The sequence below is a fragment of the Porites lutea genome, chromosome 5, assembly GCF_958299795.1.
Source record: "Porites lutea chromosome 5, jaPorLute2.1, whole genome shotgun sequence".
In the NCBI taxonomy this organism is placed as follows: domain Eukaryota; kingdom Metazoa; phylum Cnidaria; class Anthozoa; order Scleractinia; family Poritidae; genus Porites; species Porites lutea.
Window position 1 is genome coordinate 4,696,562 of NC_133205.1, and position 18,215 is coordinate 4,714,776.

The window sequence follows — 18,215 nt, forward strand, 5'->3', positions numbered from 1 at the left end:
AAAGGGAAAGAAAGAGAGAGAAAGAGAGAAACGGCTTTCACCGTTTTAAGTTCTCCGTTTTAAGAGGAATGTCCCAAGGCCGGTCGCCTAACCTCCTATTATTTCTTGTCATGGGCGTAGTTGGTGTACGCTTTCAGGTTCTCAGACTTCAGACAACCACATTCGACTCTCTCTTGTCGGACACCACCCTGCCTTTCTTTATTTGACTCTCTATAACAACACAACAGTGTTTCGAAAGAAGCAATTAGGGACGTTAAGTTCCAACGACGGGGACGGCAACGAGAACGTCGAAAAAACAACATATCAGAGCAAAACAACAACCTCGCACGTGCATCACCCTTTTTTGTACTTTTCTTTCCCGTTTTTGCACGACTACGACGTGAAAATGCCTAATTTCGCGTCTTATGGAGGACATAAAGAAGCAACGACGAAATTTTATTTCACTATCTGAGCTTGTATATGATCACTTGAAATTCAGCTTCGATTCAGGAGGGTTTGCCTACATTTGACGGAGTGAGTGGGTAGGAATAATCGCTATAAAGACTGAAAGAAGGCAAATTCCTTTTTTATGTGACGTTCTCGTTGCCCTCGGGTCGTTGGATCTTAACGGCCCTATTAATGATACTCTTGGTCTCCTAGAACATGAAGAAAAAACATGTCTTGAAAGGAAAATTAAGTGCGAATCCAAAATTTTCAAAATTTATGCGCGGTTGGGGGGAGGGCGGGGGGCGAAACTGGCCACATATGGCCTAAACGGGTATGTGGCCGGTAAGTCTCGCTGTAAAAAATCTGCGCTCAGCTTTTTTTTAGGTAGGGCTTGATTGCAGGCTAAACTGTACAGGCTATAGTTTTCAGAGTCTCGAGTATTAAACAGGGTACACAACTTCACTATTAAGCGTCTTGAATAGGATCTCTTTTTGGACCTGTTCCTTCAAACAATGTAAAGGTTGGCGAGGAGCCATCTAGAATCAGTGTGGTGCCAACAATTTTGTTCTAACGTCACGATCGTAGTTTAAGAAATTGGTTACTAAACAGGGCCTCTTAAAACAGGAGAACAAAATTAACGTTTTTTTTTTCTGAAACGGGGTCAGGGTTTGAAGGCTTCCAGTCGGGACACCTCTACCCAAACTTCCCTTTAGTACCACCTCCCCGGACTTCTTTCTAGGAACAAAAAATAAAAAAGTGGCTAAAAATATGCGGCTTCTAACCTCTACAGAAAAGCTCTCCCCCCGGTATTCACTACCAAAGACATGTTGCGCACAGGACAGAAATCATACCGCGCATTGACGGAAGCTGTTAAATGATGAACAAAATACGCCTTGAAACAAGAGATCGTCCAGGTGTCCTGTGGACCGTAGAGTCCAAAAGTTCATTAAGTATAGAAAAGACGAAAACATGATATCACTTGACTATATCAAGGCACAGGTAACGAGTTACATCCTGTAAAAGATGGTGATTGAGCCCGAGAAATTCAACACCGAGTGCTTTAAATAATGTTGCGCAACTGACTATTCATAGACTCTGGATGTGAACTTAAGTTTTTCCAAAAGCGGAGAAATAGGTATAAATGCGAAGGCTTTGTCGCTGTGCACTGATTCCGTGCAAGCTTTTGCTGGAATATCATCTTTGAACGACGTCATCCAGCCAGCACACTTACCTTCACGTTTTCCGTGTTGTGTAATATCCAAAGGAGATATTCCAAGTCATTCAATTGAGGTTGAGAAGGTCAGAATAGAGGCTGCGCATTGGCCCATATTTGTATGACGTAAAAAGCATCGTGTTTAAATCCTATCAATACTACAGTGAAAATCACGCGTCCTCACGGAGCTAAACACAATGAAGAAAGAGAGAAATTAACTGGCTACAACGACGCCCAGTTGGGTTTAACTTCCTACGGTCAGGCGAAAATCATGTTAAGTCTGAGAATTGTTATAGTGCGCAATACCCAGCGAGCAGTGGTTTCTTCATGCCGCAAGTCCGGCTTGGAGAAACTACTACTGCTCGCAGGGTAAGTGCGCGATGAAAAAGAGTAAGAAATTTCACTTCAGATCAGCCACCACGGGATTTCCTCAAAACTTGAAAAGGCGTATTTTTCATCCGGATAAACATCTTGTGGTTCAGGAAATCTGGTCCCTTTAAGAAGATCGAGATAAGAATTTAAAAATTTTTAAACTGAAATTGCTGTCATTGAAATATTTAAAAAAACGAAAGCAAAAGCGTGAAACTGGCATGCACAGGGTTTCTTGCTCTTGAGGCAGAAAAATACTGCTCTGCACTATGCTCCAATTCCGCCCTCTCCCTCTATCATTTTCCGAACAGCAGCTGCAAATGGAGTTTACTCCCCACCTTTCACCTTAATTACGTTAAAACGTTATTCCTCACTGTTTCCGGCTCAACTCTTTAACTTAACAAGTTCCAACATATACTGAAAACAAGATTCAGCACGTACCTACAATAGGTGATTTCACGAATTAAAGGGACAGTGTCCCGATTATGCGCACGCGCGAGCGTCATCTGTTTTTTCTTCAAAAGACAATAGAACTGTCAAATTGACTCGACAAGATTTCCTTCCGGACCGCACCGCCGACAGAGATTTGTTGTTTATATTCTCAAGTAATATTTTAGACTTTCGAAGAAGTCTTTCGTCTTATATAAAAATTTGGCTTGCGGTTCGAAGACTCATCGCGATTTTATCGCTAGCTGGGCCGCCTCACGACCCGAAAATCTCGTTCCGCTCGCTTTAAAAACATATTTTCTAATTTGAAACTCGTGTCAGAGGTCAATCGCTCCAAGTCCAGTAACATCTGCCTGATTTGCTCGCGTTCTAGCCTCAAACGTTTGAAAGACATAAATAAAAATGCAATCTCAACGCTATGAATCATCACAAAGGTTAGTCAAAAATGATATTATGATTTCATGTCACTAGTTTTTCAAAACATGTAGCGCCTGTTTGTTTGATTTTGTCGGCCGTAGGGAGATTCATTTAAAAGTTTACTAACGCGTCGTTGCAGAACATTCTGCTTCACGAAGCTCCCCTCCACAAGATCTCCTCAGTCACATCAATGTCCCAACGGCTTCTTTCTTACAGTCTTTATTGTTGCTGTTTCATTTCTGCGTATTCCTTTCACAATTATCTGAGCTTGTATGGAAGCTAGTAGAAGAAATAAGCCTTCAATCGGCATCAAAGTGCTTCCAATCTTTTGGTCCTCCGGCCAACGGCAATAAAAGTAACGCCAAAAAATCCAGATTTTGCCCAAATCGAAACTTAACAGGAACAATATATCATTGATCTATAATCCTGAGAAGTTTTAGTGTCGTATTGAACCCGGCCAAGCGCGATGCAAACGGATTTTTCAAGATTCTCTTACTCTCCTCGCATCTTTTGATTTCGCGACATCCTGTCCAAAAATCAAAGTTTGGTGCATGCGCAGTAACGGGATACTGTTCCTTTAAGTTGCTGTGGTTTGATTTAATGCTCGGCCATCACGGATAAAATGGAATCACTATTCCCACCTATGAAGACCTATTTATCTGATTTATGCGTGTTACGTTTTTGTCTTGACCGTGTTCTCGTCACACGCCGTCCTATCAGAAAAGAAAAGAGGCGTCTTCGGCTGGAAACAATACTATTGTTAGAAATAAAGTATTTCTCGCTATAGAGGATATTGTGAACGATATCAGAAACTTTTGTAAAACATGAGGAGAAGCACTACAACAAAATATTCGTGCCAGAGGCTAAAAAAAAAAAACAATCAGTGTAAAAAACGTCGATTTAAAGGGCAAATAAATTCTAGAAAGAAACAGAGTTGTCAATGACGCCATTATTTTACAGTCGAAAATCTAACCATTATTTCATTAACAGGCTTTATCAAGTGACACAAGCTGTACGGTAGTTAAAAGGAATGAAAAGAACCAGGGAAGTGTGTAAACCCTACAGGGAGGTGAGCAAGCGAGTGAAATACTTGTAACTCTAAAAGTTATTTTTGTAAGTAATGAATTCGTTGATTTGAAATAAGGCAGGTAAACAGTTTTATTTTTCTAACCAGCGCGAAAAGTGAAGAGGGGAGGGTAATAATAGACAATAGACAATATTTTACTTAAGGTCAGCTGGTATATCAATGTAATGTGAAATGTCATCCGTTACTTCGCCCCACCCCCCTTCCCCATCGGCTAGGGGAGGGGGGTAAAGTCCTCCCAGCCCTTCTCTTTCTCCGGTCCCAGGATAATATAAAGTAATGACGCACAAAACGGTGCTATCTACTTCGTTTATTATTATTTTTTTTTGACAAATATTGTATAGTTTTTTCTTGTATTAAACATCATACACAGTAGTTACAAGAATGTCTGACTTTACACTCGGTATTCCACAACAAATGGTGCCGGGCTCGTAAAAACAAAGATCTCGGCGGAAATACACAATGAACAACACATACAAAGGTGCTGGCAATTCTATCATATACAGTGAAGTTGTGGATGCGAAAAGGCGTTTGAACAATAAATGTTTTTTTTGGCATGATACATTCTTGCACTTTAAGCGAATTGAAAATGCTTCATAACTATTTATAATTTTTTTTAAAACGCTTATGCGTTTAATAACATTGTAATGGACAGTTATTTCACAAACTGAACTGAAGAAGAGTTTTTCTTTCTCAAACCTCCACCTTCCCGAGTAAAAATTACAAAATATTTTAATAAACACTGTGCCGCCGTGAACGCGAGCCAATCCAAGACAGTCTTGGATTCTGGAATCCTCGCTGTGGATTTCGGACCCGGGTACTGGAACCCGGATTTTTTGTTAGTGGAATTTAGATTCCGGATTGCAATCGTTAATGGGATTACGGTTTCTTTGAACTGTATTCTGCATTCTGCAGGATTCCAAATTTCACCAGCAAAAATTTCCCAGCTTCCGGAACCCCTGCTATGAGGCGAGAAAGGTAAAGCACATACTGCTACAAGGCAACAGTTTCTGTTTTACCCAGACTTGACGAGGATGACGCTCCACAACATCTTATACTTCACAGCCGCCATCTGCAAGTGAGTGCACATTGCACACGTGCCAGTGCACATGGCACACGTGCTAGTGTCATTAGAAAGGTCAATCTCAAGAAATTCTTGCACACAATTCGCAACTCAAAGTTCAGGTTCCGTTTTTCACACTTGAAACACTCGTGAGGGCAGAGAGTTCTTTCGGTTTCTAAATGTAATATTACACATCCAAAATTAAATATTTTGAACAAAAAAAAAACAACAAAAACAAAATTTCAAGCTCCTAGTTGACGAAATAAATTGGAATGGTCTTTGGGCAAGAATCCGCACTATCATTCCTTACGTTTGATTTTAAAATATGGCTTTGAGCTAGCAAAGTTAACAAGACCTTTAAGAGACGGGCTCCCACCGTGAAATAAAACGAAGTCTTATAATTGCTTTAAACGTTCATTCATAGAAAAAGAGTAAGGACGTTTTATTTCGCGGGCTTCACGTAAGCGTTCCCATTGGGCACGGTAACTGACGGCGTGCCAAAGTGTGAACTGTCCGAGTGCTGCACGGGTATGCTTGATCTTTTGATGTTTACAATCTTTGTGTCCATGACTTGGCAGTCTATCTGCATCATACTGATCTCGTCTGTGTTAGCGCTGTGACCTTGCTGCCATTCTGTTCCTAAAAAAAGATAAGAAAAACCTTTTAACTCTCCCTTACACACTGTATCAGCGAGATTTATGGAGCGGGCCACAAATAAACAAACAGCAACAACGACAACTTACTGTTCGGTGGTGCCATTATCATGAACGACATCTTAGGCCGTTGAGTTGCATTGTACTCTGTGGCAGGAAATACCAGGTGGTCCTGGAAACAAAGCATATCAAGAAAGTTTAAAAAACGCTTTCCCTCTAACAGAAAATGATAGCCAAGTCAAACGATTTTTTGAAAATAAAAGTGCTTATACTTACTGCCCGAAAAGACACCACGTATAAAGTGTCCGGTTTCTTGTTTATTTCTTCCTCAAAAGTCTTAAACCTGAAAAAGCGCGAAGGTGCTTATCATTCAAGGAGGGAAAAAAGTCAAGAACAAAGTATTTTGGGCAACGGTGAGAGTGAAAAAACGTTTCTGGAAAACTGCCCACCTACCCCTCCCCTAAGCCAACATTTTGCCCTAAGTGAGAAGTAGGTGTTAATGTTGGCTTTGGGGAGGGGTAGGTGGGCAGTTTCCCAGAAACGTATAATGAACCAAAATAATCGAAAGCGAGAGAATATAACGTAACATTCACGAACACCTGATGAGCGAGTCACTAACGGCACCCAATACATATCTACCAATAAACAAACAAAACGATCGCAAACATAGAGGATTCAAGCACAACAGCTTAAGTTTATTAGATTTTTTCCAAAGAAAACGTACTTATCTGAGCTGCTGAACAACTGAACAGCATTCGTAGAGGCCAGGTTGTGCCTGCGCGAAAACTTGTGTCTGACAAACCAAGAAAGTAAACAGAGGTTACTTAGACATACGCTCTCTAGTTTCTGATACTGATTGCGAAAAAGATCTCGTTCTATTTACCTGTTTATTTTTCGCTTTACATCGGAAGTACAGTTGGAAGCAAATCTCAAGGCCAGCTCTTTGATGGCGGACTCCACCTAAAGTGAATTAAAACACACTGTTTTAGCATAGTTCTGTTTCCTCATTTTTTCTCCTTAGTTTTGCTCCGGCACGAAATTAATCATACCAGATCGAGCGTCTATTTATACATAATTTATAAGAACGATGATTTCGGCGCGAAATCTGTAACGAGCGCGAAGCTGCGCCGCGCCGATTTGGAAAGAGGAGCGTCACGTATCGGATAGGTTCTGTGCTACACTTTATAGCGCAGGGTGAACAGTCGGACCGTAGCGGAAGTGAAAAGTAGAAAGGAGGACTGGAACCCACTTGGACGGAAGTAAATTTTCAGGAGTGAAGATTGGGAATTAGAGAACCAAACCCTCTCGGCCTACAGCTCCGGCACGATGCTGGAAGGTCGTCAACAGGTTTTTCGGGATCCTGGATTTCCCTTATTTCGGGCTTGGGATTCGGGATTCTAAAGCAAAATCGGGGCGAGATTCGGGATTGGAAGTTTGCGCGGGAGGTGGGATGCCAAAAACAACCCTCGGGATTACGGGCTTGAACGAAATTTTGGGTCGGGATTACGGGATTGAAGAACCCTACTGGGGACCCTTATGTTTGAGGCGTGTGAACGACCAGTTGCACTTCTGTGCCGGTTCTGTTCACACTATACGTTACCGGATCAATCCAGTGCAGTATGAACATAGCCTAAACATGAAAAAGCAAATAACAGAAAAGATTGTGATGAAGAGTCAGTCCCACCTTGGTCTGCCTGCGTCGGTGTTTTTGCTGTTTTAAAACACGTTGATCTTCGTATCTTTTCACCCATCCAACCAAGGCTTCGTTTATTCTGCGGGATACACATAAACGTTGCATGGTTGGCCATTTATTACAAGGACAATTTTATGTGGATTATACCAATTTTGTTTTCCAGTCCAATATGAGCTAAGAAATGATGTTTCAAATTTTCAATATTTTTCAAACAAACGAACTACGTCTCGATCGCAGACGGAATGAAATTGAAGCTGGTTAAAGAAAGAAAGGGATGAAAATTTAGTGCCTAAGTAGATTGCTACAAGTCTCTCCTCCGTCTCGCTCCTTCCATCATATGCCTGGTCAATTTCGTGTCTTGGGCGTTTCGCTCGACCGACTAAGAAAAAAGAGAGGCTGCTTGTAGTCTCGTGTCTAAGATACATTAGACGAACCGTGGAGGATAACAAAAGTATTCGCTGCCTCATCTGAGGACATATCTTTTCTCAGACGCGACACAGTTTCAACGAAAACAAGGTGACACGTAAATATATATCCTACGTTGCTTATAAAGTATTTTTAACATTTCACCCTTGTTTCTACCTACTGTAAAAGTGAAATCCCACAAAACAAAAAGGAAAAACGACATAGATGTTTGATTGGTTTGAAGACTTCCAACAAGTGAAGCTATCCCAATAACTATTTAACAATTATTCCTCAAGCCCGAATGGGCTGTTGACTCAGAGGCCATGAGGGCGAGAGGAACAATTGTTTTAGTAAAATCCAACTAGTTGGTCAAAAATACCGAGACTAAACAACTTTAGCTACTTAAAGCTAGACTTAAAGCCTTTTTGGCCGCCAAAAAGCCGGCGCTTTGCGGTACTTGTGGGCTATAACATATAGCCTAGTGGTAGCTCACCCAATGAGAACACAGCATTGATAATAGACCACTAGTTGGATTTTACTAATTCAGTTTATACAAGCGATAATTACAAGAGGAAGAGCAGTAATGGGAGGAACTTTCTGGAAATAAAAGAGATAGAAAAAAGAAAATAATCAACTTTGGACAGGGGCAACAACTATACCTGGTAACTTCTGTCTTGTTAAATGAAGTTGGACAGTAAAACTGATCGTCTAGCGTCCCATTTCTCCGTTTACTTTCAATCTTTTGTCTTGACTTGGAATTCCTCCTCTTATTTTTACTGATCCTTCGCCTCTGCCTTGGATCATTTAAGAAATCCCATTTGTTCTTAATCACCATTAAATCCCTTCTTTCAGTGTTTATGCTCTTGAATAATGACGACTTCTTCTGAGATGTGTTGAGCATGCTTGGGTCTGCTGCCTTGGCAACTGTCTGCCTGTTAAGCAGATGAGTGACAGGTCCAAACACTAACGGCTTATCAAAGTCAGTTCTCTCGTCGTCTCCTTGGTAATTTAAAAGTGCTCTTCCATGATGAATCATAGAACTGGGAATAAGATCGCCTCTGTTCAATTTCCACTGTTCTTTCAAATTGCTGTGGTTGAAAATAACACATTTAATTAAATGAAGTAATATTTTTAAACTAGGGCTTGATAGTCCAGCTATTGAAACAAAAGTAAACTTATGTCTGAGTTTTATGTGCTGTGTGATTGTTGTTCTTACAAATCATTCAACAAAAACTTGTAAACGAAATTTTCCAAATTTTATGGTGGCAAATGGAATATAGTTAACAACTTTTCCCGTTTTATTCCCTTCTGGGAAGAAATTTTGTGACTTTTAGCAACCCCGTCTTTAATAATAATTTGAATGGCTCAGTTGCAGGAAGCAAAAAAGAAGTGGCTGTATTTTCCTCCACTTAACTACACAAAACTACTGTTAGGCTTCCTTTAACAGTGTATCTCATATTTTATTTTATTTGTAAAATTACTCACCTAAAAGGACCAACATTCAAAGCTACAAACAAAATAACTGCTAAAATGCAGGTAGATTTCTTTATGGTACTCGTCAGTTCAGGGTGACGACTCCGCAATAGATTGTTCTGTTAAAAAACAAATACATAATCACTGGCTGGAATAATAAATTAGCTATCTTCTATCACTTTACTATACAAAAATTTAAACAAAGACAGTTTGTCTGCCTTCACTTTATTCAGCGGTAGAGACGCAGCTGGATAAAGATTAAGAATCAAGTTCACTTAGGAGCAGGGTTTGTACACCTACTTTAAAACAAAAATTCCAGGACTTTTCAAGGATTTTCGAGGACACAATTCTCTTTTTTCAAGAACTCAATGCTGTACAAAATCAAGGCACTAATAATAGTTTTGATCTGCTTTTCACTATTTCGTTAGGCTTACTATTCTGCCAGGAACATTTTATAGTTGTATTAGCCACTTGAGAATCTGAGTGGTATGGACTAGGCAACAAATTACAAGGACTTTCCACTACAATTTTCAAGTACATATACATGTACTGAAATTTCGATCAGTCTCAGCAGTGATGCTAAGCTAGAAGCTTGAAATTTTAATAAAGTTATTATGTCTTCAATATCTACTTTGAAATTATTCAAGGACATTCAAGAACTTTCAAGGCATGTGCAGACCTAGACTTGCTACAAGTTGACCTGTTAGGGAGCGGAACGAGCCTTGTTTGGCCGCGAAGCGGCCGAACGCAAGTGATGAAGTCGTGAGAGGTCCGTCCCGCGCCATATGAAATCTGACAAAGGACTTTTTTGAAAGTCTAGTGCAGGTCCCCTGTAGTAAGATAGCCTGAGAGCAAGCTCTCCTGTTTGGCCAAGCGAAGCGAGCCGCGCGAGCCTCTTGTGCGTCTACTTTTCACAATATGGAGAGCTTGCTTGAGGAGTTACTACCCACAATACTGAATGGACACAAACCTCTGCCTCTAGTTCACCGACTCTCCTTTTTAAGCTTTCATTCTGCACTCTCAATGATTCATTCAAGCTTGAAATCTCCTTCACTTTACTTTCAAGGCTTTGTAGGTACTGTTGAGTAACAATTTTAATGAACCATTAACCTCTTCCACAAATGATAATAATAATAAAACATAAAATAAATAATATTACAAAATTAAAAAAATACATTGGCATCCCGCTTTATGCACTAATGATACCTGACATCAGCTCTTCTAAGTACAGGACCATCCTCTAAGAGACTGAGAGAGGAGAAGCAAGGAGCCCTGAAAATTTTGGGTGGGAATGGGTGCCATGTGTTTTGAAACCTTGACACTGTTTTCAGACCAAAATAATCAAATTTCTCGGTACCTTATTGTAGAACTAGATTGCTGTTCTCAAACTTAGGAGTTCTACATGATTAAGAACCTTCCCACTCCCCCACCCCCGCTCCAACTACACAGACCCAGGTTCCAGCAGGGCACAAAACCTTATCCAATTTCTGGCCTTAAAGGGTATGGGGCTACACAAACCTATAAATAGATCATATGAGGGAGTGCCTCACCTTCCCCCATGATATAAAGGCAATGGAGCTAATGATTACATTGCATCTCTAAAATACCTCTTTCTTTTTCTTTCTTGATAAGCAAGCAGATTCTCTGTTTTTAATCATTCTTTGCTGTCTCTTTAAAAGCTTTGCCTGTAAGATCAGCAACAATAAATTAAATAATTATGGAAAATTAGTGCAAACTCATTTGGGCAATGCACATATCAGTGTCTTGGACATGTACAGGGATCTCACTTAGATTTACATGCCTTGTATGCCCCAAAAAACAGCTAGGAAATTCTTTGGTTTGGTCTATTTTCCTTTTGTAGCCAGAGGGGGAGATTAATAGTAGCTAGGGAAAATACTCAGCCCTTTGGTGCTACACAAATCTTGACTGAAAATCTTGTAACATCCTCCAAAATGTACTACACAAAGCACATACATAAGAGCCGTACAACACTAGTATCTTTCAGAAGGTTTCAAATACATGTTCTATGGCTGTTCAAGAAAATATAGGTGCAGGGAGCATTGACTGCAAGCACAGAGTTGGTAAAGCTACATTTATGCTGTTAAAATCAAAGCCACATTCGACAATACTCACATCAGCCTCTGTGGAAGAACTGGTTGCAGTTACACTTGTATTTACTGTCTTGGGAATGGCAGGATTAACTTTGCTCTATAATAAAATTTACAAGAGAAAACCAAAAATTACTCCTCATAATTATGTCTGTGATGATATAATGCACACTGTGCCGTGGTGGATCCAGGGGAGGGAGCCAGGGGGCTCATTCCCCCCTTACTTTTAGACCAAACTGCGGCTCGAAGGGCCGCAGTTTGGATGACCGGGCCTCCCCCTTATCTCAAGGCACTGCTGTATGCATTTTAACATGGATTTCCATCCGTTTAAGACTATTTGTACTGTCTGTATTAGCATAATAAAAACTGGAGTCTCAACATTTCTAAATAAAGTTTAATAAAGGAATTTAATAAGCATTAAAATAAGTTTTTGTAAGACTCTTACCCCAACCACAACAGATACCACTGTCTTGGTTGGTATTGTGCCAGTACAAGGAATATAGACTGGAATACCTGGTAACAAGAAAAGACTTGAATGAGTTATTCCACAAGATATAAATTGAACAGCCAAATAAAATGGCCTCACATAGATGTACCGTAACTTTAAACCACCCTTAAAAAACTCTGGCCATATCTATTTCTAAACGTGTTGTGTTGCTCAAATTTTGCAGCATCTATTTGAGGAAAACATATATTTTGGGGGAAGTGATAAATTTCACTTATGATAAACACACTGTTATAATAACCTTAACTCTTTCTTTCTTTTAGTTATTTAGTGAAATTGGCAAAAAATTTACAAAATACGGTAAGTCAGTCTTGAAGGTCCATGCCCAACCCCACTTCCCGAGAAAGATCTGAACAAAAAACAACAATGTGATGTCCCACCCTTAACAACTACTGCAGTAACTAAACATCAAAAACAATTTTAAAAATACTACAAAAACAACAATGAAAACAACAATTTACTCAGTTTTTAGAATGGCTTAACCACTTTTTCTTCTTGCTCATCAGAGTCAATGAGCTGCATTGGTGCATAAGCCTCTGAGAGTGCATGTTAGCACTGCCTTGTTGTTGAAAGGGTGATTATTCTGGGGTGACACTTATCATAATCACTTATTCAAGTCAATACTGGATAAACCGCCAACTTTTTTTGAGTCACAGGCATGAATCGTTCGTCTTGAGAGTTCTAGGATTTCAAGGAAAGTTACCATGGCCTTCCTTCTTTCTCACATTAGTTCTAGTTTATTTCGCAAATGAACATTTCTAGAAAATGTATCCACTGGCTGTAATAACTTAATTTACTTTCTGACATGAGAAACAGGTCTACAGGAAGAGAGTTCACAGAAATTGGTAAAACTGATAAGATCTAGAAAATTTTAATTTAGACAACCACTATACCTGCTGCAGGTTTGGCAACTGGAGTTTTTTGGATGCTGACAGGAACAGAGGTAACTGGCATTGGTTGAATGGGTTTGACATTGCATGATGGCACAGGTGTTCGTTCTTGTTTTACACTACACACTGGCGTAAGAGTAGCTTCTGTTTTGATGCACAGAGCGTTTGGTAGAAGGCTAGTTTGCGGCAACACAAAATCTGAATCACTAGATTGATGGACAGGTGAACTTTCTCCATTTATAAGAAACTGCAAGAAACGAAAGAACACTTTGAATAACATTGTAATATTGTTACTGTCCACCAACTGAATGGATTAAGGAATTTTTTTTTACACCAGACATAAATTGAATGGACATTTTATTCCCCACTAAGTGAGTAAGAATTGGTGATAATTGTGATGATGATGATGATTGTGTTGATGGTGATGATGATGATGACACAGATAATGATGATAATAACAATACCAATCTAGGTTTACATGTCTGTGGAATTTTAGTTTAAATACCGGTATACAATGAATAATAAAGTGAAACCCAAGAACAACTAATTTCTACATATACATGTACATGTTCATATATAATGAAGCCTGGAGGTAATAGATGGCATTCTTTGTTCAAGTTACAGCAACATGTATGGAACAGACACCAGTAAATTTACTGTACTCCCACTATGACAGATGATTTTTCCAATCCCTTAATAATTCTCGAAGTATACTTGTAAATCAACATGGAAACAACAAAGATTTGCTATTTGTTAATTCTTTGTATTGTTGTTTCACTGCAGGCTGCAACTGGAAGGAAGAACAAAAAATTTGACAATCGATCTATGTTTAAAAAAACTCAAATCTTCCAAACTTCACTTCCCTCCACACTTAGAAGGAAATAATCCTGCATAATGGTGTTTGAATATTCTTTCATAAACTCCTTTGAAAAAATGTTGGATCCCTTGAAGGTGTTAAAAGCAAAGGTATGGGGTGTCACAGTATTCATGACTTATTATGGTGTGTGTTTAAATAAAATAACCTGACAATAAACTGTAGCTCAGCATAAAAATTCTGTACATTAACTTTTCCTCATTTAGACTCAACTATTGAAGACATTTGTTGTAGGTTCTTTTTAAAAATTGACATATGTTTTACAAGTCAAAATGAAGTTAAGGTTAAAATGGTTTCAACCAAATAAGCTGTTTACAAGTTCCAAAACCTCTCACTTTTAAAACAAGGCTAAGTGCAAAATCCTTCTTGGAAAAAAAGTTTTATTTGCATGAGATTAAAGAATCATTTTCATATTAATGGATTCACACGTAGTATGACGTTCGCTTTAAAACAGAGGTGTGGGACAACTTGGAAATGGCACTTTTGTAGGTTTAAAATTCTCATTTACTTTTGTTTTCTAACTTCATGAATAATTAGAGTTTGGAAATTGAGAATCAAACTACAAGTTGGGACCATGGATTCTAACCTACAACTTACATTTATGTGTGGACAATTTTGGAAATTCTCTCAACGATATTTTTCAAGTCACTATGGCATCTCCCATTCTCTACTTTAATATTATGTGTACCTGATTTTCTGGTGAGCTTGGTAGAGAAGCACAAGATGAATTTGAGGAGGAAGGAGAAGGAGGTTCTTCTTTAACACAGACACCTGTTGAGTGACAGCATAGTTGGCATTTACATGTAATTAGTGGCTGTGCTTGTCAAGTGAGGATTTATAGAGAAAGCTGAATAAATAATCCCAAATAAGAACAGACTGATGTAATATTTTAATAAAATAATTGCTTGAGGAACTCACCCGAAGTAAAATTGAAATCTTCAAGCATAGGTGAAGGGGGATCAGATGCAAGACTTGATAAAAATTCACTGAATTGATCGTCTTTGTCCTTAGCAGAAGAAATCAACAACGAAACATGTTTCATTAAAATTGCAACAGAAGACGCATCATAGCGAATGGTAAAATAATATTTTACACCTATTGCCATTAAAAATATAAATATGGGTCTTTTTAACTAACACAACGTATCTGAAAAATCAGGTTAACAAGGACACAGTTAGTTTGGATAAAATATGGATTTGTCGTGATCAGTCTAAAAGCATAGTTCAAGAAAGTTACGGTCGTCCTGGAAGCAAGATTTTACAGCAGCACTGTTACACAATACCCTTTGTCTGACATTATCGACCTCTCAGTGCATAGGAAAAACACATTGCAAATGACAAAAAAGACTAGCCAAAAGAGGGATTTAAACACGAATACTCAAAAATTAATCGCTGTAAAACGTAAGGTCTAGTTTTTGGTTTTCGAATACTAAGGAATACTACACTGAATACTAATAACAGCTGGCGACAGCGATTTTATTCACAGAACTAAAACCTTCTTTTTTTAGAGCGCAACCCTTAGAATTATTGCATGTGACATTCTCTAAGAATAATATCCTGTCATTTATAAGAACTCTTAGATATCGAATTCATTCGTTAGTACTTCCTCTAGAAACGATAATGCTAAAATTATTTTGCATGCGGAAACTTTGCTTCAAGTCTCACATTTCAGGCCGGCCGAACTGCAAGCAACCACGGAACTGTTTTTAACACAACTTAGATGCTTCATTTATAAAGATTTTATGACTAAGGATGTAGAATAAAGGGTTTGTTCACATTAAGTCAATGAAGATGCACCACTCTAGACGAATGACCACGACGTTTGCGTTTTAATTGGAAAGGAAAACTAATAAAGTTCACGCACGAGTGACTCACGCAAGTTGAAATGACACAGAGCGACTCGTCTGAAGCTAAATATTTTACCTCCATTTCCAAGCTTTGGCTATCGCTTCCTAAAAGTAAATCCTCTGGATTGAATTTTACGTCTGCGATAGAGTCCCCTAAAATTAAAAATAAGAAAGTATAGGTGAGATAAATGAGCTAAACAAATGTCATTTTCTGGTTTCAGCTGAAACCCAAGCGTACGTTGAAGACGCATGCAAAAATACTAACCCCAATCTTCAACTCCCAGCAGATTGTCGGCAAAAAATTTCGTGTCCGGCTCTGACCAGGCTAAAAGTTCTGTCTGAGACATCATATTTCACACACATAAAAAACTCCCGACACCAAATAAAAGACAGTAAAAACCCTACACTACAAACCACTTCACAGCTCGAACGACTGATTCATCACTGAAATACCGGACAGGGTATTAGTACTCAGATTCCACTCGGTCAAAAGCCCGTATCGTGAGGCGTTCTGGGATAGAACGCTAACGATTACCCAGCCTGCCTAGCAGGCGCTTGGAAGTGGTGGGCACAAGAAAAAATTGGCGCGCGAGTCGCGCGCCGGTTCTCTCTTTCGCCCACTACTTCCAAGCGCCTGCCTGATATATATTCCATAACAGATTTGTGGAGCCTATTGAAAATTGCGATAGTATTCGACTTTTAGTCTGGGAATTTATACCCGGATAGTGTTCCAAGAGCCCTACTTTCCAGCCCGAATTTTCCGCCGTCTCATCCGCTCGTAGAGGTAGCGGCTGAAATTCAGGGTATCCGTACTGACTCTTCGAATCCGCTTTTGCCTTTCCCTAGAAAACTCCATAGGTGAATTATTCATGGTATCATCAAACAAATGAGCTGCTCTATTATGCCTTAGGGCAGACGACGATCGAATAGTATCCCATGATGCACCTCGATTCATGTTATATTATCACTGCGTACGTGACACATCATGATCAGTAATCTTCAGCACGCGCGAAGTGAACGTCGATCGCAGTGCTCGATGTGGATGGTTTCCAAACATGTTTCGGTTCAGCAGCTTCTGCTTTTGAGATTATCGAGTTGGCTTATATTCACTGTGCTTTAAAGGAGAATTTCAGGGTTGCTTTGACTGAGAAGGGTTTTACATGTATTTCACTGATCTGTCGAGAACTACTTGTGCCGCGCTCGGTCGCACTGTAAACACAAATTATAAGACTCGCAATTGATAAGCTTCGCTAGGTTCACTAGGAGAACCCAGGCCAGAGGAGAACCAAAACTATGACTGATCTATAAAGTGGTTCCAACAAAACATCCGCTACGCTGTGAAGCTAATTACCAAAGGAGAATTTATTACAGCATCGCGCTCAAAGGAGCTGAAGTTTACAATGGCAGTTACAAATAAAATTTAACCTTTCGATGCGACAAACAATTCTCTGAAGCACAGTCTACCCGGTACTGACTCAAGCAATCTTCAAGGAAATTTCCTGGCCAGAATACTGATCTGTTCTTTTGAATAAATAAAGTTTCTGCTTGATGTTTCTTTTTCAAATTCTGAGCAGGTTTCAGTTTACGTTGTGCCGGCTTGCATGCTGCGTGGTACCTTTCTTTGGGTTCTTTTCACACTGAAACACACCGTTATACACCGCTCCTTCTTCGAATTAAAATATTTATAGTCAAATTCCTTTTAAAAATAACCGCTTTGAAAATACAAAGTGATTGCTTCGGCATAAAGCGCTCTCAGAAGCGCCCAACAGATTGTAGCCTTCATCAGGCTTTACACATATATTATGACACATGGCGTTGAAATGTGATAAAAGATTCGAAATTTCAGCCATCTTTGGTCGACAAAAAAGTATTCAAAATGTGGGTACTTCTGGGTACTTCTTGGCCTGTACAATATTCAGGACTTCATTTTGCTGGCGTGAGGTCCACATTTGTAAGATTTCAACATATATTCCAAAAAATCTTGAATATTCATGACCTGGTTGTGGGTCACTGAACACTTTGTGATGGGAAGACTAATTGAAACCGTGAAAATAAATGTTTCTAAGTGGAAACTTCGCTCTTAAGCCATTGCAAATCGGAGAAATCATGTCAAATAACGAAATAATGTAATTTTTTTACTTTTACTGGAAATCGAGTGAGAAAAAAGCCGACGAGAAAACGACCTTATTTCAAGATGGAATCTGCTATGACTGCGATGTTGCGTGATGCTTCCGGAAAAATGCATCATGGGATACTATTCTCTCTCTGGCCTTAGGGTTGATAACTACGATTTTGACTTAAAATTACTTAGACTCCATAGGGTTTGTTTGTTTAACCCAAAAGGTGCTCTTCTCACTTTCGATTTCCCGCAAATCAGCTAAGAAATCTAATGCGCATGTGCATCAGCTGACTATTTCCCCTGTTTCAAGGTTTTTGAAAGGGCATTTCACTTGTACAAAAGTAAATACAGTAGAATATCGATTTTTTGTCCTCGGTCTAGTCTGCAGTGCAGGCGTATTTTGGGCGGGCGAAAGCTGCTTGTTTATGTTCGTACTGTTGTTTTTTGACTCGCCCCGATCCAAAAATTGGCTTTAAAATATTTTTTTTTCTCGTGGATGGTCAAAAAGCAAAAAAATTTCAGATGTCACACGATAAAAAAAGATGGAAAATAGTTTCGTTTCCAAAGTATCGCTAGGCTTGAGAAACCGAGTGCTAAAGCAATCGGGATTCCCCTGACAGATAGTTTAGC

General features: G+C 39.3%; 1 protein-coding gene across 1 annotated transcript; it reads right to left on the reverse strand.

Annotated features, from left to right (window-relative positions):
- Positions 1-4,251: 4,251 nt before the first annotated feature.
- On the reverse strand, positions 4,252-15,916 carry LOC140936932 (cyclic AMP-dependent transcription factor ATF-6 alpha-like). The gene is made up of 17 exons (XM_073386440.1): positions 15,732-15,916; positions 15,543-15,619; positions 14,539-14,626; positions 14,309-14,391; positions 12,750-12,993; positions 11,797-11,864; positions 11,377-11,451; positions 10,851-10,928; positions 10,214-10,321; positions 9,256-9,362; positions 8,430-8,858; positions 7,357-7,444; positions 6,556-6,632; positions 6,397-6,465; positions 5,949-6,015; positions 5,763-5,844; positions 4,252-5,658 (listed from the first exon to the last, which is right to left on the reverse strand). The coding sequence occupies exons 1-17, from the start codon at positions 15,814-15,816 to the stop codon at positions 5,462-5,464; spliced, it is 2,022 nt and encodes a 673-aa protein (XP_073242541.1). The 5' UTR covers positions 15,817-15,916; the 3' UTR covers positions 4,252-5,461.
- Between the last annotated feature and the right edge of the window lie 2,299 nt (positions 15,917-18,215).

Bases quoted from the DNA above. Each gene is read 5' to 3' on its own strand.
- LOC140936932 (XM_073386440.1), bottom strand. From the start codon at position 15,816: ATGATGTCTCAGACAGAACTTTTAGCCTGGTCAGAGCCGGACACGAAA. The intron at 12,994-14,308 runs GTACACATAATA...CGTTTCTTGCAG, and splicing joins CAAGCTCACCAGAAAATCAG to TTTCTTATAAATGGAGAAAG. The intron at 6,016-6,396 runs GTACGTTTTCTT...GCGCTTTTTCAG, and splicing joins TTGTTCAGCAGCTCAGATAA to GTTTAAGACTTTTGAGGAAG.